General features: G+C 36.6%; 1 protein-coding gene across 1 annotated transcript; it reads right to left on the bottom strand.

Moving 5' to 3' along the window:
* Positions 1-10,618: 10,618 nt before the first annotated feature.
* LOC137737784 (small ribosomal subunit protein uS7) lies at positions 10,619-13,127 on the bottom strand. The gene is made up of 5 exons (XM_088682500.1): positions 12,984-13,127; positions 12,680-12,782; positions 11,469-11,740; positions 11,065-11,268; positions 10,619-10,914 (listed from the first exon to the last, which is right to left on the bottom strand). The coding sequence occupies exons 2-5, from the start codon at positions 12,776-12,778 to the stop codon at positions 10,860-10,862; spliced, it is 630 nt and encodes a 209-aa protein (XP_088538626.1). The 5' UTR covers positions 12,779-12,782; positions 12,984-13,127; the 3' UTR covers positions 10,619-10,859.
* Positions 13,128-27,587: the final 14,460 nt, after the last annotated feature.

The following is a 27,587-nucleotide window of genomic DNA, read 5'->3' on the forward strand; positions in this document are numbered from 1 at the left end:
CATTGTCGCATCCGCACTGCCACTTGCCATTACAATTCCTATATACGTCAACATTCATGGCAAGGCATACACCCAAAAACGCATGACTTTCCTTCTCGGCCGAGAATGTAACTGCAACCAACCCTCTCAAACATGTTCAGTTTTCTTCTTGCCTTGAGAGCACCTATTCTACCATTGATGTACCCCCAAAGAAGATACCAGATGCCTGGAGTACAGATGAGGCAAGAAGAAACGGTGGATCGAAGCATGTGGAGACAAGCGCAACAAATATATGTGCTGATTCATTCGCTGCTTCTGCAAAAGCAAAAGTATCTCATATCATCAAGGGCAAAAGCAAAGGTATCTCGTATCATGATCTTTCCCTGTCCTTTCCTTTGTCCTTGTTATTACTCGCATGGCAAAGTAAAGTGAGCAATCAGCCGGCACTTGGAGTCAGTCTTCCGATCTGGAACCGACTACCTGGAATCTATTCCCTGGTTGCTTACCTAGTATTGCTCTCGAGTAGTCATCTTCAAAGGTTGATACACTTCCAGAGAAGGGACCACATCTGCTTGGAGAACAGCTAAGACGAGTGACGAGGAAACATCAATCTTGTGGATAGTCAGCAAACGCAACAACTGCATATGCTGAGTTATCCTCTAACCCTCTTCAATACGAATTGGAAAGATTGAACAAAGAAACCGGTCATCACCTCCACCTCGTGCTTGCCTGCCATGTGTCAGAATCCTCCAGCTCAGTTCAAGATTAGCCTGTGGAAAAACTCACGATCAAGCCTCAATGCAATCACCAAGGAGAAGATGGAATTTACATTCCATAACCAGATTTGCATCCCTAAACTCTTCTCTTTGTTATTTACATTCTGCCCTGTTTAATGAGTTTAGTTGCTGTTTTTTGTGTTTGCTTGTGTTTAAGTGTGGTTTTTATGCTTGAAACATTGAGGACAATGTTTGATTTAAGTGTGGGGGGGGTAACTAAAGTGTTTTGATGCAAATTCGAAGGGTTTTATCCACCATAACTTCTAATGTTGTTTCTTGCTGTTTTTAAGTGTTTTTAAACTGTTTTAGTGTGTTTTGACTTAAAAATTCGAAAATCCCATAAAAATTTGAAAAATTGTTTTGAAAAGCCTAAAAAGAGTGTTTTGAGTCGTTTTCGTGTGTTTGTGTCGTAGGTCACCTTCCAACACAATGATGAGGATTTGGTTTTTAATTGCATGACTGCTAAAAAAGAGTTATAAACATGGAGAAAAGTTTGATTTACTCTTGGTATATGCTTGGTTATGGTTATAATGTATGACTTCACATGCAATAAAAGAAAAATTGGTTTTTGTAACATGCTTGAAGGAAGGAACTCAAACAAACGCTACAACCTTGTGAGACTTGAGCCTAAACGTTCTTTGGAGAGTATAAATCTGTGATTTCTTGTTTTCTAAAGTCGTTGCATGATCTCATCATTCTTTGCTTGGTTACTACTTGGAATGCATTTCATTATAGTTCCAAATACTAGAACTCATGCCCAATTCATTCAAAGCATGATATTGATTGCATAACATACAATAAGATGAAGTTGTTAGTCAAGCCAAAGCCAAAAAGCCTATCCCTTTTCACATGTATTGTAGGATTACCCCCTTTTGAGCCTTTTCAAGCTTATTTTCTTTGTTAACCACATTATCCTCACCTAGCCTAGATTAGGACTTTCCATACCCTTGTTCTTAAAGGATAGTGAAGCATGACTTAGAATGAACTCCTTTTGATCAATATATTGCAGAAAATAAGTGTGGGGGAAGATAATAGGGCACGGCCAAAGAATGAAATAAAGAAAAAAAAAAGAAAAAAAAAATCCGTGGAAAAATAAAAAGAAAATAGAAAAGTGTTGAAAAGAAAGAAAAAGAGTTGAAAAATAAGTGAGAATGATCTCACAAGTATTGGTTATTGAAGGAATGGTCCAAAAGAGTGAATTTGACCCTAGTTGTTGCATGAATCTTCCCTTGTGTTTAAAAGTTGATTTCTGCCATTAAAAGTAAGTTTAAGTGTCAATTTCATTACTTCGCTTCCTATTACTTTAAGAACCTTTGTTTTACTTTACCTTTCTTTGTTAAACCATTACCCTTAGCCCCGTTACAACCCTCAACTTCTATCTTGATGTTATGTGTTCAATTTGTGGAGTTTGAATTTGGTATGAGCATATGGAATCACTGGTTCTCATTCTAAGTAGTAGCATTCCATTCATGAGATCATATTCATGTCATTGTCATAAATCCAGAAAATGCTTTCTTTGATATAACATATGTGAGTGTTAGAATTCATATTGACATCAATCTCCTCACATATACCTAGTGTAGGGTGTGTAGTTAGAAAATCTGAGTGAAAATTGAGTGCATATCTTGTAAGGAATTGAGCAAATTCTCTAAAAGCATGTTACTACATTCAAAACATGGTTTTAAATGCCTAATTGTGAACTAGTATGTGGTGACTATGAGTAAGAATGTACTTAAGTGTGAAGATGACTAAAATCTGTGGAGATAACGAATTTTAACATGTCATGTGCATTGGAAATCCCGGAGGCAACGTTGGAAGGTTTAGATTGTCTTTTGTTTGTTTTGTTTCGTTTCGTTTTGTTTAGTTTGTTTGTTTTGCTCGAGGACTAGCAAAATCTAAGTGTGGGGGAATTTGATAGGAGCATATTTATGCGACTTAATTGGCTTGTTCTCATGCATTTATGTTGTGTTTCTTTAGTTATTTTAGTCCTTTATGCCATTTTGGTGTGTTTCTAGGTTCATATGGCTAAGGAAGCAAAAAGGTGCATTTTGGAGCATTTTGGAGCAAAATTGGGCTTGGAATGGATAGCATATGCTTGGAGCAAAAGGAATGGACGAAATTGAAGACCTAAAGATCTTATGTTTGAGCAATATCAAGGACTCCTACCTATTCTAAGTCACAAAACGATGGCCTTAGCCCAATTGCACTACCTTGACGTGGGCTTAACCCTATTTCCCTTCCCTTGCCATGCAAGGGGGAGCATTTTGGGTCCATTTTATGCACTTAAACCCTAGCCCTTTAACCTTTGCAGCCCTATTATGATTTCTTTACTTTCATTCATATTTTATTTCACCCTAATTCACCCTAGCAGCCACCATAACATTATTACAACAACAATCACAAGCTAGCCGTGCACATCAACACATTCCAGCCATTCCACATGCATTCCCCTTGTAATTTCAGCCATCCCACTTCATCATTCCAGCCACCAAGACATTATTCTTTCATCATTGCACCACAAATCAGCCACATGCACTTTGCCTTTCATCATTGCACCACAAATCAGCCACATGCACTCCCATTCTCTCCCAAAACCGTGCATCCCATAACCCATTCACCCTTTGCCGTGCATTACTCCCTTCATTCCAGCCAATCCACACACCTTTCCAACCTAGCAGCACCCTTTAATCATTCACCCTAGCTGTCACTCTCATGCTCTCCCATTAATTAATTCAAGTCCATATCTGATTTCCCTAGGGTTCTAAGTGCCTATATATACTCATATTAACCCCTAGATCAGATCACCACCTCTCATACACATTCATTCACACCAGAAATTCATTCCCTCTCTCTAACACAGCCATACTTCACCATTCTTCATATTTTCTGCCCAAAAACACTCCTTGCCTTCCCCTACATCCATCCCTACCCTAAACACATCATTCTACATCATCCATAACCCCCAAAACTCACCAAAACCCCTTGTGCTGCAGCAACTAGAGGAGAAGAGGCTTAAACGTTCATACAATTCAAGATTGAGTTGTTGGAATTTTTAAGTGTACTTCGATTCTTGTTTTCAATATTTACTTTGTTATTACTCTCTAAGTTTGTTGTAATCATGAGTGGCTAAACCCCTAATTAGTTAGGGGAAAGTTTGAAGCCATGAACATGTTTGAAATATGAATTGATTTCTTCCAATTGTGATTTGTTAAGTTGTGATTGCAATTCAATCATCTGTTTATTAAAAACTTGTTTTTGTATGTTGATTAGGGATGCATACTTAGTCTTCATGCATAAACTCGATGCTAGTTTATAAATGAGTTTCACCTAATCGTCACAAGTTTATAAACATGAGTAGTGAAGGTTGCTAGTCACAACCGCGTTAATTGAATTCTTGGCAAGAGTATCATGCATTCATAGTTACAATTGCCTCGTCAACACTTATAATTTTCATAGAACTTAATGATTCTTGCTTGTATCTCTATTATGCAATCATGTAGGGGACTTGTGGGGAATGTTTTGGGTTGTCGTATGCAATCATCCAATTCAATAACGTTAGGAAAATTTGAGAGTTAATTAGTGCATCACGGTTAACTTGGGGTGTTAAGCATCATAGTTAATGAAAAGCAATTGGAGAATCGATTCATATACAAATGTGTCTTGTGTGGAGAATGGACCTCTAACTAATCCATCCATTATCTTGTTTTCAAGGAATTCGTTTTACAATTCTACCTAGTTTATTAACTTGTTTTGTTATTTCAATTTTCGTCAAATCAAAACCCCCCTTTACTTTCTTGTTCTTTAGTGCTTAGAATCTGTTTAGTTTATGTTTTAAAATGTTTTGAATCAAGCCATAATCTTAAATTCGTCCAAAATTGGGTTTAAGGTCAGAAACTGCCTAGTTAGTGTTTTTAGGCAGTTTTGAGTCTTTTGAACTTGTTTTGAGTCCTTTGAGTCTTTGTGAACATTTTTAACCTTGTTTTTATGTTTTTGAGTCAGTTTAGAGGTTTTAGCAAGCCCTCCTAATCCCCGGTCTAGAACGATCCCTACTTGCATCCTTACTACAATTTGACAACAAGAGGGTTAATTTGTGCTTATATATTTAACGCATCATGCACATGGCTACGTCACTTCCACGTGACGGCCAGCATGCCCTGGTCTCGGTTGGGGTGTGTCAAGTAAGGTCATTCTCCACAATGATTATTAAATAATTCGTAGCAAACCAAATTTCAATTAATTATTGTAAAGCAAAGAGTGGGATGATTGATTTTATGACCTATTTAATAAAAACGAATTTAATAAATGAGAATTGAACAATATGCAATATTAAAAATGAGGAAAAGGAAACACTTTTTAAAAATCAAATTGCGAAAGCACTAGGGATCCGCCGTCACCTTAACAATCATATATAGTTCTTCCAATTACTTATGACCTATACGTGCATATTTCAAAGGTTAGGTTTTCCTAATATATGCCTACTTGGACCCCTAATATAGACGTATATCAAACATGCAATCCGTTTGTGGGCATGACTCATTAAGTTTTGTGAAACTTTTTGAAAAACCATACAATTCTTAGGACGTGTTATTCATCCTAAGTTGCACATATTAACCACAAGAAGCCTTCGTCACTTTCAAGAACCGACCTCAGACCAAAATTGCATCAAATCACTTTTCTAAATATCCTAATGGTCACGAATCATCAAAACATTTAGATAGTTTAAACCGGTGATTAATAATTTAAAAACCTGAATGCATATCATAAGCAAATTGAAGAGAAACTACATATTCATGCTAAAGCTCGTGGCCTCACCCTAGCAAAAAGGGAATTAGTTACGCATTTTCATAACTAAAATCAACATAAATTGTATTGAAATAATAAAAGATCGAAAACACTTTGAATGTAAAAGTCTAAAAATCTCTACGCTTGGCCAATTTCCTCTCTCAATATCGCAAGGAAAAGAAGTTGAAAAGTTAGGGTCGGCCAAGCTTATTTTTCCTACTAAAAATTAAATCCTCCTAAGAAAAGGTTGTCCAATAAGACTAGGAAACCAAATAATTAAAATAAAATAGAAAATATAACCATAAATTAAATGATAAGATTCGCCTAAAATATGCACAGCCACATTTTGGACCCATATATGTTCCAAAACCAGCCCAAAATAGCTAGTTTTAAGCCTAGGAAAATATTTTGAACACTTCTCCATAAGGCCACAAACCCATTAGATGTCATATTGGGCTCCAAAAATCGCAATTAAGCTCAGAAACGTCACTTTCCAGCGTAGTGCACTACTTCTTTAATCCATCGCTAGAAAATAACTGTTTGGTAGAAAAATTCCAAATTTTGACGAACGTGCCAAGGGACACATGAACGTCCTTCAATTTGAATCACTCCAAAATTCATCCGTTTGATCACGCTTTGCCCCAGAGGAAGTCAAATGTCCAATATTGAAAATATAAAGCAAAGTATCAAAATTCTACTAAAATAATTACCAAAATATACTAAGAATAGGATAAAATATATAATATGAAATTGACTCGTCACTTTTCACTTTCAATATTTTGTTTTCATTCGTTCTTGTTTAGTTTTTTTCCCTTCCCTTGCACCACCCTTGTTCATCAATTCTCTCTCCCATACACTTTCATCATATTTCCAGCACAAATTAGCAAACCCCAACGATTGTTTTCAAAACTTATGTTCACATGGAAAATTGTTGGGTGTAGTTGTACACCGGGTGGTGTATTAGATCCACCCAAGTTATACCCTTGTGTGACTGAGGCTCGTATTCATCATTTAGGTTATGTTTGGATGAGTAATTTCCAAATCCTGGGATTGAAAGCCAAATAATAAAATAAAAGATACAAAATTTTATATATGAGGGACTAGGAAATTCACTATTGATGAGTCAATATTATATTACATATTTTACCCTAATATTAGTTTATTTTGGTTATTATTTTGGAAGAATTTTGATACTTTGATTTATATGCTTAATGTAGAACTTTCGACTTTCTCTAGGGCCAAACGTGATCAAATGGATGAATCGTGAGTCACTTAGCTTGATCGTGTCAAAATATTAGATTTTTCCACTAAGTAGTTATTTTCTGGCAATAGAATAAATAAGCAGTGTGCGGTGCTAGAAAAGTGACGTTTTGGGCTTGATTGCGAGTTTTGGAGCCTAAGATGGCCTATTTTGGATTCAGCCCCTTCTGGAGATGTGTTCAGATTGTTCTAATCTTGAAAACAAACTATCATGGACTGGATTTGGAGGAGATTTAGGTATAAAACGTGGCAGATTGGATAGATGGCGGATTTCTCCATGTTTGACTAGGAGATTGTTTCCTAGTTTATCTTAATTTATTTTGTTTCCGAGTTTTATTCTAAGACATTTTCTAGGTAGGGTTTTATTTTGTAATAATATAAATAAGGCTATTTAGCCATTAGGGTTTTAGAAAGGGGACTGCACTAATTTAGAGAGCTTTCGACGATTGAAGTTTATTTTCTAGGTGTTTTCTATTCTTATTATTAATAATATTTTGTTTTATGATTGTTCGTAACTAGTCTCTTTTGCTAGGGTGAAGCCTTGAGCCTTAGGTAGAGTATGTAGTTTCTTTTCAATTTACTTATGATATTATGTACACATGTTTTGAATTATCAATCAACATTTTAAACTATCTAAGTGTCTTATTGATTCGCGACCATTAAGATGTTTAGAAAATTAATTTGATGCAATTTTGGTCGGAAGGTTCCCTGAAATTGGCCCTGGCTGCTTGTGGTTAATAATTGTAATTTGACTTAGGATGAACACCATGTCTTAAGGGTTGCATGGTTTTTCAAAGGGTTTTCATAAAATTTAATGAGTCTTTCATGTTCATATTTGATCCGAATATCCAGACGGGTTGCATGTTAGATATATGTTCTATGTTGGAGATTCAAAGTAGGACATATATTACGAAAACCTAACCTTCAAAATTTGCATGAGTAATTCATAAATGATTGAGAGAACTATGTAGAATTGTTAAGGTGACGGTAGAACCCTAGTATCTCCTTAAAATTGTTTTCTAGTTGATTTATTTAATTGTTTTATTTTAAATTCATTTTTAATATTTTAAATCACAATATCAACCCTTTCCAAAATCTTGTTTCAAGTAATTAATTAAGAATTAGTTTAAATACAAATTATTCATTCAATCCTTGTGGAAATGACCTTACCTTTATTCTCTTGCAAGTATTTTAAGTGTTTTTATCCCTATTTATGCACATGGTAAAAATCCTATCAACTATATAGCATTAAAAAGGCATAGACAGATTTGTAAATGATACCTTTCATTGAGAGATTAAATAATCTCTCACATATGTCTTTATAATGCCCATATGATGTCTTTTCTTAATTATCCCTCCTATCTAACATTTTGTGATATTTTCCTTTATAATTTGGTTTTCAATCCCATGACTTAGGAATCACTCACCCACCATCCCCCGGTTTTCAATCCCATGACTTAGGAATCACTCACACCCCCCCCCCCCCCAAAAACAAAACCACAAAACATAGGGTTTTGATTTAGATATTATTATGACAGTAAAACCTCTACATAGTGATTCTCTATAAGAAATAGTCTCTGTTGATGCACAAAACTAGGTTGACTTTGGAATAACGTAAAGTGTCAGTGTGACATTTGCAAGGTTGATTTGGTAACTAAGTGTAGATAATATGTTAAGAGGTAGAGATAAGGATATGTGGTTCTCCCTTAGTTGGGCTACATCCACAAGGGTAGAAGAGTTCTCATTAATAATGTAAAGTTTACATGAAACAAAGGTTTAAGTATAATCATGATTAGTGAGTTCTAATAATTGATTAAGTAGAATAATAGCATTATGGATTGACTATGGGAGAATGAACTCCTTTTATAGTTGAGAAGAGTCCCTTGTTTTTATTCACGGTCGATATGGGACTTTAAGATCTTTATTCTGGGTTTGACATGTGTCGCATTGTGACTGGTCTATTGAATGGAGAGGAACTCATGTGCTTCGGCAGGGGTATCTTCGTACAAACCATTCAATAGGTCTCAAAGATTCTTAGTTGATCGGTGCTCGGTTGTTCGGGTTTGGTGAAGTATGGTACAAACAATACTCTCCCAAGTTCTCAACAGAAGAAAGCTTCTCGATTTGAAACTTGCAAAATCCAAGTCACTTAATAATCATGAAACTTCCGAGTGCCAAAGTGTTAGTAGCATATAACGGGAGTCCCTCCAAATCTCAAAGCGAGGAAGGTAGCCGAAAGAGGTGTCTTTATTTTCCCGAGTCCAAAAAAATCGAAAAGTATTTTAAATACCACTAACTCTTTCCTTCATGTTATAGCACAAGGTCATTCATGTTATAGCACAAGGTCATTGTCCTATTTATTTTGGACCTACTTTAGGCCTGCTGAGCCCAAGAGAGTAAGGCTCAATCATCAATGCCTATCTTGACTTCAGCCCAACGTATATGTAAAATCATGTGTACGGTAATCTTTAGCTGCTTTTTTTTAATAGACCGCAATTTCTAAGGTGCGGACAGAGGTTTGCAAACGCTGTGTGCGGACGAAATGTGGACCGTAGGATTAAATTTGAACATCTGAAAATAAATCCATCAGAAAAGGTTTAGTGTGAAACTGGGTTAAAAAAGACCCGTGAGTTAATGAAAACAGTACTAGCGAGAATTCAAAAAATAGGGAATTAAACTGTCCCCTCCCCCCCCCCCCACGACATCAACAGTTGAAACCAGAAAATTTTCTTCTCCTCTAAAAAATCTCCTTCTCAGCCCGACATCGTGCTCATTCAAAACTTTGGTTGCGTTTGAAAAGTTCATTGTCGTTCGAAACCCAGTCAGAGTATTGTTATGGTTGTTGTCTTCGGGGTCAATGCACTTTGACATTCAGGCATCTTTGGTTTGAGGGTTAGCAGTTGCTTACACGAAAAAAATCCGTTGGTTCCTTGATTGGGCTGGGTTCAGAGTCGTTGCTTCCGCAAAAGTTGACGGCAAACTTGATTTCGGAAACTAAACCCTAGAAAATTATTTTGTTGTGCATGTGTGGTGTACTTTTTTTTAGTGTTTATGGTTAATTATGCAAGTGGGTTGATGAAATTAGTTGATGTGGAAGTATTTGGAAAATTTCATGAGATATAGGTTTGTGAAACGTGGTTGACAGGTTGTGTACAAGATATATGTGCTTTAATTACTTGTCAAAAAACAAGGAATCAAACATTAGTTGTCATGAAAAAGAAAAACCAGGTACATTGTTATCATAAGAAATAAGAGGTACATTATTGTTGCTAATTTTATTATTATTAACAAAAAATGATAATCGATCAAACATTATAAATTTATCGTAAAAAACAAAGATCAGTAAGCAGAGTGTTTCTACAAATGATCTTTCATTACGATGTGAACAGGAGGATTCTCTGTTACAAGAGGAACTGGAAGCTATAGCTCACAAGGGGGCAGTGATGGTGGTCACAGAGTAACAAGATTAAAGTCTCAGTTGAGCTTTACTGGGCAAGATTCTCTTTCTCAAATCTCTGAAGTAAGTGAAAATGCTGTTGAAGGTGGTAGCTCTAACAACAGCCACCATAGTGCCATGCATTCTTATTCCGGCACTAGCTTTGGGATGGAATCCTGGGATAATATCAATTCGATTGTGTTTTCAGCTCCACCTATTCAGGAGTCATATCTCACCTATTCTTCGACTAAACTAGAGAGATGGAGAGTTCAAAATATGTTTTGGTAACGATGTTATTGACTCTTTCTGTACTGTTATAGAACTGTTTCATTAAGTTCTGCCTAATGAGGCTAATTAGTTGCTAGATTGCAATTTTGCCTAAAACTGAAGAAAAAAGATGAAAGACCATTTCTTGTTTAACTTTCATGGTTGAATGTCCACGATTATAACAATTTACTGCCCTTAATTTCTTCCTCAAATATCCTTTTATAAGATTGTTTTCATTTTCCCCCTGACGCTGACAAAATTCTCCATGTTGCAGAGACAAAAGAAGGGGTAAATCCGACATCTTCTAAACAACACGCAGAGACCAATTTCCTCATCGCATCACGGTTTCTTGCAGCCACTTAACGGTTGGCCTTTGCAACTCTTTCTATCTCATCCTTCTTCTTGATTGCATAACTGCACACAAGACACCACCAATTGTTAGAAAAGAAACAATGAATCACGGGAAAGAAATGAAATCAGACTGCGTAACAACGATGGAAATAAACTCAGATAAAAGAGCTTTAGGAGAAAATAACAAGGGCATAGAAAGCAAGGTACAAGTACCTGTTAGAGGAACCTTTTGCAGCGTTGATAAGTTCATCAGCCAAACATTCTGCGATAGTTTTGACGTTTCTAAAAGCAGACTCACGAGCACCGGTTGTGAGGAGATAGATAGCCTGATTCACACGTCTCAAAGGTGAGATATCCACAGCTTGACGCCTAACCACTCCAGCAGATCCAATACGGGTTGCATCTTCACGTGGACCACTGATCAGAAAACATAAGACATACAAATAAGACATACAATAGAAGGAAAAAGAATTGCTTGATCAATTTAAGGAATTAAACAGGGAACACTATATTAAAGGCCAGTTGAGCTTCCCCTCAATCATCAAACAAGGGCCTAAGCAGAAGGAAAAATATGTTATTACTATGCGAAAGACATTAACATATCCATGTCAATGTACCTGTTAACGACAGCATCAACAATAACTTGGACTGGGTTAAGATCAGTCAGCAAATGGATAATTTCCATTGCATGCCTAATAATCCTGACAGCCATCAATTTCTTTCCGTTGTTTCTTCCATGCATCATGAGTGAGTTTGTAAGCCTCTCCACAATTGGGCACTGAGCTTTCCTGAATCGCTTCACTGAGTATCTCCCAGCAGTGTGAGGTACGTAAGTTGCATGCCTGGCAGGCACCACTCCAACATAGTCCGCCAGTGAAATGTCACTGACCTACATGTTGCAAATTCTACGTTATTATTTCAAGTATATACAGGAAGTAGATGTTATGAACAATCTTATAACAAGTTAGTCCATATGCGTTATAGCCAGTACTGTAAACAAGTACAAAAAACAATAATAATACAAACAATAAGCATGAGCCAACTTAGTTACACCTACGGTGAATTTAGAGCATCTTCCCAACACCACTTTTGAGTCACATTTAAGGACTTAAGGGAGGAAATCTGTGTCCCTAAAGGAATATTGCCTCCAATGAGAGAGTCCTTATAGTAGAATTCCTAAATTTGAAGTTTTTATGATTTTAGGTGATAATTTGATTAGGTGCACATTTTTTTTTATGTTAAGATTTTTTTAATTAATTAAAAACATTAAAATCTTCAATCAAGATTGTGGGCCCCGTTTGCTACTCAATATGCACATTTTTTGTTTATATTAACCTTTTTTAATTAATTAAAAGCATTAGAGCTTCAATCAAGATTGTGGGTCCTGTTTTCCACTCAAGGTTGCCCCTATACATCTATATGTGAAAACATACGTGAGTCAGGTCCATTGGAGATTCATTTTGTTGATATATTTGTTTTATACTCATTTTATACGTTGGTTGTTCCTATTTACGGACTCCCTGGAGATGCTCTTAAAACAAGAAGGTCAAACAAGGAGGTTGCGTGATGTTTAAAGATTTATAAGATGAAATCCAAATACACATTGAGGTTGAGCCACAAATACGTTGTGTTATGTACGACTAACAAACAAGGAAATGCATGTGGGCAAATCCTCCACTGCTAGCCAACCATCAATTTACTCTAAAACAGAATCTAAATGCTCGAAAATTTCAGGTTGAAGCACTAAAATCCAACCAAACTTGACCTCATGTCATCTAATTCATCAGAGATATCAAAAAAGTAGAAATAAATAATAAAATCCAGAAACCTGGACATCGTCGAAGCTCCAGCGGTTGAACAGCTTCACGTCATAGTGAGGTTCCGTTGGTTCGACCGCAACAGGAGCAGCTATAGCGGCGGCTGCCATGGTTCTGTATAAACACAATTGAAAATAATAAATAAAAGAAGAAATACAAATTCGTAATTTTTTATTTCGATTCACATTCCCAACCAAATAATCGAGATTAACTCTTAATAAAAAAGAGGAACAAATCAAAGAATTAGCAATAAAATTATATTGATGCGTTTTTTACAGTAAGCAGCAGATGAAATGCAAAAGATAAGAAACCAACGACGGCGGGAAGTGGCAGAGATGTGAGAGAGGTGAACACTGATCCAGCGGCGGAGGATGGAGTTTCAGACGAGAACGGGAGAGCTTGAGCTGAACACGAGGGAACGGCAGACAGGGAAAATGGTCGAGTAGAGGAAGAGCTTCTTTAATCAGCTAGGGTTTGGGTTTTAGGTCAGGCTTGGGCCTGTGTGCTGTGGATTCACAATTTGAGTGCGTTTGATAAGCCCATTCATTAAAAAGGCCTACTCAAAGAATGGTTTTGTGTACACCCAATTTTCATCTTTGGACACTCACAAATTATATATACTAACTTTTTTGAACGCGCCTTGAGTGTGCGAAATGTCTTTTTTACATCACGGTGCGCTACGCGTGGCATTTAGAGTTTTTTTTTTTCCTTTCACATCCATGCATATGTAAGGACATTTTTACTACAAAAACAATTCATACGTGTTCTTTATGCCTTGCGAGTGCAAAAGTCCTTTTTTACAGCACGCGCACTACACGTGATGTACATCGTTTCTTGCTCAAAATTCTTCTATCTTTTACTTTAGATTATTCCATAATGTGTAATTTATCTACAGATTTCTTCCTTTGTTAGGCTTTTATTTATCACGGGCGCTGCATGGCCCTAAAATCTTTTAAATATCTGATGTTTATTTATAATCTAGCTCTAACTCCCTCTATTTTTACTTTAGATTAATCCATAATGTGTAATTTCTCTATTGATTTCTTCTTTTATTTTCTACTGCAGCAATTTTTCACATTTATCTGCCTCTCATATTATATTCTACACGTAAAAGCATAATTTAGATTATTTAAAAAAATGGTAGAACGCCAGTCATAGGTTTCTTGTGCCTATTAAAACTAACAATGATACAAATCAAATCAAATAGTTTGTAAAGAAAAGGAAAAAACCACCCCAATTGAATAGATTGAACAACAAAATTACATGAAAAAGCTAGCATATAAAAAATAGCATACATCAACCAACGAAGAAAGGCTCACATTGTTTGCAATAAAAGTCCTCGAGATGCTTTGGTGCATTCTGTATCATTTTTTGCTGCTTCAAATCCTTGATGAATTAATGGTTCCTCATGAAACGACAAATTCTTTTTTGCTGCTTCACATTGTATGCAATCAAAATACAAATTCTTTTCAAATATAATTACATACGTTAGTCTATTCAAGAATTGCTTCATGCTTCATGGTTTGTTTTTCGTGCATCTACCCCAATGCATCTAACCGTCCAAATGCTTGAAACAAAGCCCTACAAAATAAAATACATTAACCGTCCAATTACTTGAAACAAAACCCTACAAAGAACTCCAATTCAGGGCTTCTCCAACGGGAGACATTTAAAGCCATTTTTGAATATGTGAAGGAGGAAAAAGAAATTGGTAAAAAAATTACACATTATGGATTAAAATTTTGTGATAATTCTAGGAGAGCGATGAATTTCCTTTTAATCTGGTTGGTGTTTGCATTACATAATAAATCATTTAATTCAATAAATTTGTCTATATTAAAAAAATTAAAACATAGTTAAAATTTAGCAAGAAATGTACAATTAATCCAAATGGAAGCAAAACTTTGACAAACAAAGTAAGACAAATATAAAAAACTACCTGTTGAATCCGCTAATCAAGCAACAATATGCCACTTCACCTATCTCTTCCTCCACTTTTCGCAAGCTGGGTCGTGCTCATCTTCATTAATGTTGGAATAGATCAAATCACAAGTATGGGTTGTAATTATCACTATAGCTAAGTTATGGGTTAAAGTGATGACTACAACCTTTACAAGTATGGGTTGTAATTATCACTATAACTAAGTTATGGGTTAAAGTGATGACTACAACCTTCCAACTTGTCATCTCATTTCTTATTTAACCATACTTGTCATTTGTCAATGTTTCCTTCCTTAAAATTTGGGATTTCCTTCCTTGTATATTGTTTTTGTTTAGTCCTTGTTTTGTCCGATTGTTAGGGCAGAAATCATGGGATTGTGTAGTGGCTGAAGCCCACCGTTTTGTAGTCAGTTTCTTTGGCTCCTTAAAGAGCTTGGATCTCTCTTTGTAAATGTTTATGATCAATATACAAACCATTGAAATTCAATATGGTATCAGAGCAGTGACCACAGTAGCCTATCTCTGCATATCTTTTTCAACCCTTTTCTTTTTCCATAGCCGGTTCCAATGGCTGAGGAAAATCCTCCTAGTCCTGATACTATGAGCTCTAGTGTTTCACCCACTTCAAATTCTACCATATTAGAAGTTTTGCTGAATGAGTTCAACTATCTTCCATGGTCTCGAGTAATTTCACTTGCTCTCGGTGGAAGATCAAAGCTTGGTTACGTGAATGGAACCATTTAGGCACCTGAAATCTCATCCCCTTTTTATGAGACATGGCTATGCAAGGATCAACTTGTCATGTCATGGCTTCTCAACTCCATGGAAAGGAAGCTAGCTGAAATCTTCAGCTACTCAGAGTCTTCTTTCCATCTTTGGAAAAATGTCTACGAAATGTATAGAAATCAAAACAATGCTACCCTAATTTTTCAACTGAAAAGGGAGCTTGCAGGTTTGCAACAAGAACGTAAGTCTTTTGTTCAACACTTAGGTGATATCAAGAGTATGTGGAATGAGCTTGATGTATATAGGCCTCACACCACATACGCTTTCTTGCTTCTGAAGAGAGCTGAAGAAGATAAGATTTTTCAACTTTTGGCGAGTCTTAGCTCAAAATATAAAGATCTACATAGTCACATTCTGATGAACGGTGAGTTGCCTACTTTCTCAAGTATATGTGCCATTATTCAACGTGAAGAAACTCGAAGGAAAATGATGAACCTTGAAACCAAAAACAGCTTGCCTGAATCTAGGGCATATGTTTCCAACCATAAGTTCTCAGATGATAAAAGAGACAAGGGTAGAAGGTTTGACTTGAAGTGCAAACAATGCAACTATGGTGGACATACCATTGACAAATGGTGGATTCTCCATCCAGAGCTCAAGCCAAACTTCTAGAAGAACAAGGAGTTCCAAAGAAACTCACAACCATCCTTGTACAAGGCTAATCATGCAGCTTTAGCTAAGAGTCTTTAAGTCAGCTCAAGCCCTTCTCAGGAACAACTACTTTGGCATCATCGACTTGGTCATCCTTCAAATCATGTTTTGTCCATTTTGTTTCCCAAAATGTGTAAAAGTAGTTTGGAGTGTGATACTTATCACTTCTCAAAATCTACTAGGTTACCTTTCAATTCCTCAGTGTCTAGAGCTAGTAAATTATTTGAACTTGTTCATTCAGACATCCGGGGACCTACAATTGAAGCTTTTGATGGTTATAAATACTTGGTAATATTTGTGGATGATTATTGAAGAATTACTTGGTTATACCTTTTAAAGTGCAAGAGTGAAGTCATGAATGTGTTTAAAGATTTCCATAAACTTGTAACAACTCATTTTGGTTGTCATATTCACACTTTAAATTCTGACAATGGCACTGAGTATATGTCAAATAACATGTCTCAATACTTAAGTTCCCATGGGATTTTTCATCAAACAAGTTGTGTTGGCACTCCTCAACAAAATGGAGTGGCTGAGAGGAAAAATAGGGATTTGCTTGAGAAGACTAGAACCTTAATGTTGCATATGAATGTTCTCAAGGTGTGCTTTCTAGTACCTATTTGATCAATAAACTGCCTAGTAGGGTGCTGAATCAAAAATCACCCTACGAAGTAATGAAAGGAAGAAAGATTGACTTGTCTCATTTGAAAATGTTTGGTTGTACTTGTTATGTTCATATTGCTTCAATACATCGTAACAAACTTGATCCGAGAGCTAGCAAATGTGTTTTCTTGGGATATTCTTCAACACACTACACCTTTCGTTAATCAATCAGTGGAGTTTTTAAATCAGGAGGAGAATGTTTTTTAAAACTTCCCTTTACCAAGTTCAACAACCAGTGATGAAAGTATATCCGTGTCCACTGACAGAGAATATGGGAATCCTCTAAGTGATGAAGAGGAAACTTTGCTGGAGTCATCAATTCAATCACCTACATCTCATTCACCTCCTGAGGATCTAGAACCATCACCTGTCTTTCCTCAAGGAAGAAGAAATCCTTCTCGTGATCATTACCCTCCTTCAAGGCTGGTGGATTATGTGACTTACAATGCAAGGTATCCAGTTGCTAAGTACCTTTCATACCGAAGAATGCCACCTAAGCATGCAGTCTTTCTCAATGCATGTGTAAACTTTGATTGGAATTTGGTTGTTTCCTCAATTTCCATCAACCTTTCTCACAACTTGGTCTAAAATGTTCTGTATATAAGATCCGTATTTGTGTAGATCATTTTAAACGGATTTCAAGCTGGTTTGCAGAGATTTGTTTCAAATTTGTGGATTTGGGATAAGAAATTAAGAACCCTTAATCTTTCCTTAAGGTTTAAAATGCCACAGGCATCGCAATGATCCATTCAAAATCACAATTTATATGATTTTATTTTCTATGGTTTGAGTTTTTATCTGCTGATTATTTTTTGCAGATGTATTAATTTTCCTTTGACTGGAAATTTAAGGGTTTCTTAAGTATACTGTTATCACATTCTATTTTTCTAATTTTTTGATTTTGGAACTTTGCAAGGAGTGCTAATAAACTGATTTTCTGGGATTTTTGGTCTTTGCAGGATTTTGGTAAACTTCTTACCGTTTCGGTTCTCTCGTGTGTTCTTTGGTTTCTGTTTTATGCCTCTTTGTAAAATAGTTGTAGTTTTCTTAGAAGGTTGGGATCTTAGTTATATTTTCTGTCTAATCTCAATTGAGTTTAAGACTCACAAAACAAAGGAAAACAGATAAGAGAATGATGAAAATTTTGTATCCGAGTTGAGGTATTGGTTGCTGCACTGAATCATCATATTGTTCAAGTTAATTGCTTTTGTGTGTTTGAGCACTGTAGTATTGTTTCTTGCTATTTCCATTCTTATTTTTGTGTTATTTGAGGCTAAGCTATACATATTTATTAATTACACCAGCAATTACGTTCCATAATCTTAATGACTTGCAAAGGTGTAGTGCAATTACTCTATGAACTTTAGTATTGTATAATAATTTAATCGGTTGAATGTATTTTTGAACTAATTTTAGTATCAGCTTCTTTTGGATCCTCTGTTTCCCTTTTAGATTGTGAAAGTAAAGAGGAGACTGCAACTTACGTGAATATTGATAATCAATACATTTTGAAAAATAGTCTTTTTCGGTTTCTTATAACTTGACATGGAAGCGGTATTCATATCTAGATTTTTTACCATAATGTTTAGCTTCATAGTTGTGCATCTTTCAGTTGAAATCTCTTTTGCTCACCTCTTGAAGAAATATTACCTTAATTGCCTTTATGAATCCTACGTTTATTTCATATGCAACGGTTCTAATGGTGAGTTTTGGAAATGGGTTGTCTGAACCCAAAGCTACAGAGTTCAAAGCGAGGAGATTTGAGTAGTTGGAGAAGAGTGTTTCCCCAATGGCACACACTTTCACTCACGAACTCCATTATCTTACTAGCTTGGCAATTTGTGCCAAGGTCTTTTTTATCAGTATTAGGTTTCTGGCATGTGTGTTAAGCATGCTTATTCGTGTGAAAGTTCTTATGAAATATTATGAATTTCTGGACATGGTATATTCTTTTGATTTTGGAATCAATACTTTTGATTAAGCCTTTGTGTGGAGCAGGTTGGAAAGGCTTGAGATGTTGGTGTCAATAGAAATGTGCTTTCCCCAAAGTTTCAGATGCTTTGAAGTAGGGGTGGGCATGGGCCGGGCCAGGCCGGGGTGGATTTTACTATTTTCAAACTGAGAACTGGACCTAACCCAGCTCGTATAAAACGGGCCGGTTCTTACGGGTCCAACAGGTACCTTGTTTTTTTTTTTTTTCCTTCTAATTTTCAGTACCCCAGAACCCAAATTCCTAGTCAAATTTGCACTTGACCGAGTTCGGATTCAAGTTCGAAATCAAATCAGGACAGGAAGAGGGCGTCGCCGGAGCACAGGCTGCACAGATCCAACTTCCTCGCCGGAGTGAGAAAGCTTGAGTTGACCACATTGTGCGCCTTATCTCCACCATTCCCCGCTGTAGCTGGACGACTCAAACAGGGAGATCCGGTCGAACCCTAACCTGTCCTTTGAGCACCCATATCTGCCAATCAAGACCATCTTCATCTCGGACAAGAAGTGCCAAAAGCCAGACTTGCGATTGAAAATTTCACAACTTTTCACAAATTTTGTAAATCAAAATTAAGAAATTGACAAAATTGGAAGAAATGAGGGAAATGAGTTACCTCGGTGTTGATATCGGAGGAGGAGATGGAGGAGTTGGTGGGGGAGGAGGGCGGTGGCAGCATATCATTTCTTGATGGGGTGTGGTGTGTCTATGCTCCGGGAAGGAGAGTTGCAGAGATGGGGGGAGAAGAAACAAAGAAGAGAAATGAGGGAAAAGGTTCGAGAGACTGGGGGAGGGGGAAAACATGGGGAAGTGGGTGTGTGTGTGTGTGTGGAGTGTTCTCAAGAGTGATAACTGTCACGAGGAGGAACAAAAAGAAGTGGGCTTGGGAGACAGTAACAGTACCCAACACGGGCGTATTTTTGCAAACGGTAACAGTACCCGTCCCGAACCTTGATTACCCGCCCCGACCCACGGTTCCTATACCCGTTTGCCCACCCTTACTTTGAAGGTTTTACTTTTACTCTCTTGATTTTGCTCAACTATTCTGCAGTGTGATTTGATTTTAGGATGGCTTTTCTGGTTTGTTCTTGACTTTATGTTTGCTGTTTGCATTTGATTTGGTTCAATGGAGTTAATATATAATTGTTAGAGTTTTATTGGTAATTTTACTTAATTTGGCAATAATGCAAAGTTTTTTATGGTTTGTTAATCATGTTGTATTTGGGCCCTTCGGTAAGTTCAGAAACCTTTGTAGATGCCGCATGCATGTAGTTTTTTCTTCAAACATATGAAGATTTGTTAATTTTGTCTTCCACCCTTGGAAAATCAACATGCACAAACATTTATTGGGAACCGGAAGACCACAGGGGTAGCTACCTGCAATTTTGAGTCTCAATCAAAATTACAGACAAATAAATGAAGAAACAAGAGAAATAGAGACAAGGAAGATTGTAATCAACAGCTGCGGGGCACAATTGTTCCTGATACCTTGAAAAGAATGAAAAACAAAACTTAGAGTGTTTGGATATAAGAATTTGTGTATCTAAGAATTTGTTGCTCACAAACATATTGATATGTAAATGTATCTAAGAATTTGTGTACTGATAGGATATATGCATCACACATGTTTTGTTTGTTAGTGTTTTAAAGCAGCATGTTGCATATTCTTTTAATACTTACTTGATTATTGTAAATTTGTTAATCTTATACCATAGCAAATCTTATGAATTATCTTTTTCCAGTGTATCCAAGGTTTGGCAGAGGGTGTGCTTCGGTGTATCATTTTGATAGCGTTTGGTGATCTTCAGGTATGAAATCCTAACATGAGTTCGAATGTTAACATTTTCAATTTAAATTTGTGTACTAAAGTCTTTGTACTACAACAGTGATCAATGTAGAAGAAAAAGGTTGGCTTCTTCCAGTGACCAAAATTTGTTGTCAAATTGATAATTAGCTTTCAAATATTGATTTGTACAATTCAATCAGAATGTTAGGTAGATGCGAATATAAATCTTGATTTGTTTTGCGTTAATTATATTCTGATGAATGTATTAATTGGAATATACAATCTCAATTGCTTTGCTCGATAATCTTTTACATTTTTTACAGTATTTAGAAACTGTATCTTTAAATTACAGTATGAATACATTCTTTTACCAATCATCTCATCACTCATCTTGTGAGAGGATAATGTGTGAGATAAAGAGAGTTCATATATCTCCAGAACGGGGCAATGGTCCTCTACCCATTATGTGGTCCCATTATACAACTTAGTTTAATGGGGAAATAGCAATTAATTAGTTTCTAATCAAATTGGATTAGTTCTGGAAGGATGAAAGAAATGTGGAGTTCAGTGCGACAACATTTCAGTGCTTGAGTGATTCAGTGTTTAATCTTTCAAGCTGTATCTGAATTGATGAGTGCTTGAGTCCTTTTATGACACACCCCGACCCCAATTGAGGCATGTTGTCCGTCACGTAAGGGTGACGTAGCCATGTGTGTTGTGCGGAAGTGAATGTGATATGAAAATACGGATAAATAAAAACTTGCTAACTAATTACACTAGACTAACATATCAGTGTGAGTGAAAATGTTTAGAGTAAAGGACACACATAACCAGAGCGTAGGTATCAGAATGCAGTCCAGAAGTTTAATTACTAATTATATAGATCATGAAAGAAACCCTACATTGGTGAATGTTTGTTAGAATCACCGTGAAGTCCTCGTGAGCCATCAACACGAACTTCTATCTAAAACTTGGAGGGGCGTAAAACAAAAAGTGTGAATGGGCAAAAACAAAACTTTCAAAACCATTTATCTTTTCAATTATAATAACCCCTCGCTAGAAAACCCGTATAAGTTTCCCAGAAATAATACTGTAAACATATATGAAAACTATACTCGAGAATAACCAAACCATGTGTATGCCATGACAATCATCTCAACCATGAATAAGTAAGCCATGTGAATTGCACTAATATAAAGTGACATATCAGCCGGAGTCACCTAACGTGACCTGTATGGCTAAATCTATAACTCAACAATCAAATCAAATCCTACACACGAGTTGGAACCACCTATGTGGTCTATACGATAGGCTAGGTGTAAATAAGTACGCTCAAGTGCTACGATCACGTGAAGGTTATGCGAAGTATCGCAAGTCACCTACAAGTCGGAACCACCTAATGTGGTATGTACGATAGGTTGGCACCTGCCTTGGATCCAAGGTGAGTGTATGGTGCGGGAGGTGAACAATCACGTGAAGGCTAGGCCCTACCCTCGGGCGGAGCACTAACATCAGGGTGCAGGATATAAATCACTGAAAGCAACTCATCATAATCATACACACTACCATCACAACCATCACTATATACTCACCTGAAGCTTACCTGAGCGTCCACAGCGTCGAGCAGTAATATGCACAGCTATATTAAAGCATATTCTAAAATGTAATGCATACTACATGGCATTTAAAATGTAAAAACCGTTTAAATAGTTTCTGGGAAACATAAGGCATATATATATATATATATATATATATATATATATATATATATATATAACCCAAAAGCCCACTCACTAGTATGTAGCCGGCTCGTAACCCCCAAGTCTCACCTGGTTGAGCTCGTCCTCTGGAAATGTGTCACCTATATGTGAAACAACTATTTTAATGTTATTTTTAAGCACATAACCATCACTATGAAATAACTTCTTATACGTTGCTCAGTTGGGGTGTTTGAATATACTATCGTGGCCTACTTAACACCCCAAGCATCCCCATATTTTTAGAATAATTTTCCAACGTCCCACGCACCCCCACTTGTCGGCCACGCTCGGTCACGTGCCTGGCACGTTGATGGTAACCCTAACGCCGTTAGGGAATATGCCGTTAAATAATAAGATATTCTGTTAAATATACCTAACGTCGTTAAGAATATTCCATCAAAGTTGACAGAATATGCTTTGTCTTCTTCGGTGGTTCGTCGGATTCTGTCGCCGGCCGTCGTCTGTGTCGTCGAAAACTGAAAAATTCTTAAACCTTAATATCTTCTTCATTTTTCAACCGAATTTCATGAAAATTATACGAAAATGAAGCCTTAAACGAGTAGAACATGTTCTTACCCGTTCACAGTCCTAAAACCAACGGTATATGGTCAGAAAATTCTTCGATAGTCCGGCCAAATCTGCAACTCGATAAACCCGAGTGTCCCAACATCAAAACTGCTCTGAAATTGTTCCAAATTGCTAGTGGAGCAAGAATAGTACCTTATTAAGTCCCAAAACTAGCCAAAACCTTTGCAATCACGTCGGAGAAAATTACACCCCTCGTCGGAGCTTATGGAGTCTCAGGTTTTCGAAGTCAAACCACTTACCAAAAGGTATCACTGTGTTCTAGGGTTTGAGAAGAGTGAGAATTTGGAAACTCCAAGTTCGATCTGTAGAGTTTTGGTTTAGTTTAAGGATGAATGCTCTCGGTTGTATGGACGGGGAAGAAAATTCGAGAAAGAGAGAGAGGATGCAGGTTGGACGAGTGCGTGTGTGTGTGGCCACGGGTTGGCCATATTAAAATGGCCTTAAGCCCTAATTGGTCTGCATGCTTTGGATTCATGCAATTAAACTCAACCCAATTCCTTTATTCCTTTACAACATCTCCACTACATACCTGACTCAGCCCTAATTTGTATCCACATTCTCGTAACGTCGAATACCACTTACTCACATCGATGGAAAAATGATTGAAGACCAGTCATTTCAATGCACTCGAAGATAAAATATATTATAATTCGAGACGGATCGTCACATTTTATATTTGAGTTTGATCTTTTAAATTGTATGTAAATTGTAGTCCAGTAGTGACATTTCTATTAAGTATAAGAAAAAATAGGATTCCTTTCTTGACACTAAATATATATGCATTCTTATCATTTTTTTTCCATAGCTCTTCCTTTTTATTCTTCCCTACTATATTAATTGAGTGTCTTAGGATTGTCTTATTTTTTTCACTGCAAGTTTGTAAACATTTACATATTACCAACATAGATTTTGATATATAGACACCATTTCTTTCTAACAATATGTATATTTTGTCTGCATATTTACAAAACAATAAGCATGGTACCAATATGTGAATTAAAGCCTCTTAGAAACGATATGAAGATCAAAGTTAGACTATGGCGGATGTGGAGACCCAAAATGTTTGGACGTCAGAACCAGTTCAATGGCTCACAATGTGTACTGGTGAGAAAACCATTTTGTTTGAATGTAATATAGTTAAAACTATGGTTTCAAAAACAAAGACAAAGCTATAATTAACTCTTTATAATTTTTATAATGCAAAATGATGCCATTGAAACCTCGATCTTAGAAGCAGACTATGAGATAGTAGCTCCAAAGATAAAAGTTGGTTGTATATATGAGATCACACGGTTGCACAGTCATTCCAGTAAACAAACGTTCAAGGTCGTACCACACACTGCACAAGTGTACTTCAATGGAAAACAACTTTCAAGCAAATACCAGAAAGACCTCCACACATTCCTGAGCACTGCTTTTATTCAGTGGATTACAATGAATTGTTATTCTTTGTAGACAAAGTTGAAATTCTCACTGGTAAATAAACATATTTATAAACCTACATCTATATACCATCTTTGTTTGGCAACATTTTTTCATGCTATAATCTCATGATATTGGATTGTCAAATTGCAAGATGTTGTGGGACGCATCCCAGCAGTGCAACCATTAGAAGACAAAATGGTTAACAAAGAAAGACTGGAAACAAAATGTGAAGTTCACCTTCAAAACACCTGGTAAAAAAGTCAATAAACTATCTACAAATTTACAAATTTACAACTTTTGTCTTCTCCTACTGAAACACTTTATTCATTATCAATAACCATTCATTCAGAAACGAAGAAGTGAGAGTTACATTTTGGGGAGACTGCGCCAGGACTTGATATTGAAGTTGTAAGACAACAACCATCACCAATTGTGGTTGTCTTCACAAGTTTCAAAGTAAAACGGTTCCTAAGTCTATTACTACATAAAACATAAACTTAATTATTCTTCTTTATAAATAATCACATCAATTTCAACGCAGTTTCAAAGTTAGTTTAATTCTTGAAGATGCCAATGACGAAACCAATGCCATCATTATAGGCAAATCAGCCGAAGAACTATTTGGAATCACATGTGAAGAATTAGTAGTCAACAAAGGTTTCTGTGACCAAAAGGAAATACCACAACAAATGCTCCGAGTAAAAGCTCAAATCAAACTTTTCCAACTCAGACTTGGAAAAGTTAAAAATGACACAAGCAGAAGTGACTTGCTCATCCAAACTGTTTTCGAGGATCAAGCATAAATTCATCCCTCAAACTACAACAAAGGTGATGAAGCAGTAAGTAACCTTAGGAAGAAACATATGGTTCATGAAATGCTACTATCCACACCACCACTTTCATTCAAGAAATCTCTACCTTCAGTTCCATGTGAAAGCAGTTCAAGTTCAAAGAAACGACAAAGGGAGCCAGTCATAAAGACTCTTCTCACCCTTACACCAACAAAAAAACCTAAGAGGTTAGTCTTTATAAACAAAAACAATAAAAAAATAGAGATAAACCTTTTTTCCATTACTAGATGGGCACTAACACTTTAATCTCTCTCCATGTTACATGATCCAAGTGACACCACAAGTGGATACAGTGAAGAGACCTATGCATTTGAAGAGACCGATGACGAGAATGTAGCAAACCCATATCAAACTCTCAATGAATAGAGTATGGATCCCAACACTCATAAATCAATTTTCTTAACAAATTTTTTCCCATCTTGAATGAGTAGTCTCTCTAACACGGAACTTGTAAGATCCCACATCGTCCAGAGTTGAGGATCCTGTAAGCCTAATATATATATTCTCATCTCTACCTAACACGAGGCATTTTGGGAGCTCACTGGCTTCGGGTTCCGTAGGAACTTCGAAGTTAAGCTAGTTCGCACGAGAGCAATCCCAGAATGGATGACCCATTGGGAAGTTCTTGTGTGAGTTCCCAAAAACAAAACTGTGAGGTTGTGGTTGGGGCCCAAAGTGGACAATATCGTGCTACAGTAGAGTCGAGCCCGGCATGTGGTGGGGGCCTGGGCCAGGATGTGACAATTTGGTATCAGAGTCAATCCCTGGCCGGAAGTGTGCCGACGAGGACGTCGGGCCCCTAAGGGGGGTGGATTGTAAGATCCCACATTGTCCAGGGGTGAGGATCCTGTAAGCCTTATATGTATATTCCCATTTCTACCTAACACGAGGCCTTTTGGGAGCTTACTGGCTTCGGGTTCCGTAGGAACTCCGAAGTTAAGTGAGTTCGAGCGAGAGCAATCCCAGGATGGGTGACCCATTGGGAAGTTCTCGTCTGAGTTCTCAGAAACAAAACCGTAAGGGCGTGGTCGGAGCCCAAAGCGGAGCCTTATATGTATATTCCCATTTCTACCTAACACGAGGCCTTTTGGGAGCTTACTGGCTTCGGGTTTCGTAGGAACTCCGAAGTTAAGTGAGTTCGAGCGAGAGCAATCCCAGGATGGGTGGCCCATTGGGAAGTTCTCGTCTTAGTTCTCAGAAACAAAACCATGAGGGCGTGATCGAAGCTCAAATCGGATAATATCGTGCTACGGTAGAGTCGAGACCGGGATGTGACAGAACTATATCTTATAAATATCGCATAATATAGATATGGTTGTGATTGGTTTGCTTTTGCAAAACCAATTGACCAAGTGCATGGCTGAGTTGATATAACCTTATCTGACAACAAAAAAAATTGTTGACAAAGCCTAAACTTGGATTAAGCAAGGAATTGTAGTCGAATTTTAGCTTATATCATGTATGTTGAGGAAGTAAAATATATAAATATATTTAGGGTTACGTATGTAAACAAATAAGTCGTTGTTTAAATTTTCGACCAACGTTGGAGAAATGATTAAGTGTTTTTGTTTCATTGTATTACTATGCTTGATAAATTATTGAGAAATGAGAAATTGTTTTTTGCTTATATTTTTTTTAGGTGTGTACTGAATTGGATGTCTAATACAAAATGTGAACAAATCTTACTTTCAAATTTTTGTGTGCTTGCAAATCATATGCAATTTAGATTCATTCAATTCTTAAGTGATCGAATTCTATTTTTAATTTTTTTTTTTCAGTTCATCGTTGTCTTACAAGACAAAGGTGACACCATCAACGTAAGGAGTTACGCATATGGGTGTCTTTAGTGGAATAAGCCTTACTTTATTAGCTTTGTACAATTTTAGACGTAAAAGTCTCCCTGGGATAGGACCATAGCTTTTGAAGAACAATCCCTGAGGATGACATACTAACATCCTCAATTTTTGGCATGTAATATATGAACGTAATAGAACTCTCTGGCTATGGCATACTACCATCCTAATTTTTGTCATGTAATATAAGAATGTAAATAGCACTCTCTAACTATGCCATATCAACATCCTCAATTTTCTCATGTAATATATGTATATAACCCTGCTCTTTGGCACATATTTTCTCATGTATATAAGCCTTACTTTTTACACGTTTAAGACAGTTTTGAAATCCGCAGCATTGCGCGGGCTTCATTACTTGTACTTTTTAATTTTAATTAGATGCACTACACACACTATAGTGTGTGATCTAAAATTTCAAAAAGAATTAAATTTAATTAATGTCAAATTGTATAAAATAAAATAAAAATAGGGGATTTGAGAAGGTTTTTTTCTTTTTTTTTGGGGTCAAATGATAGATTTTGTTAGATCAGATGTTAGATTAGCCACCGACGGGGTTTGAACCCACTCCATCATGCAAGAGCTCAACACATTTCCACCATTGTGGTAAAGGCCACTTGCTGGATTT

Source organism: Pyrus communis, chromosome 13 (genome assembly GCF_041283825.1).
Source record: "Pyrus communis isolate YQ-2024b chromosome 13, ASM4128382v1, whole genome shotgun sequence".
NCBI lineage: Eukaryota > Viridiplantae > Streptophyta > Magnoliopsida > Rosales > Rosaceae > Pyrus > Pyrus communis.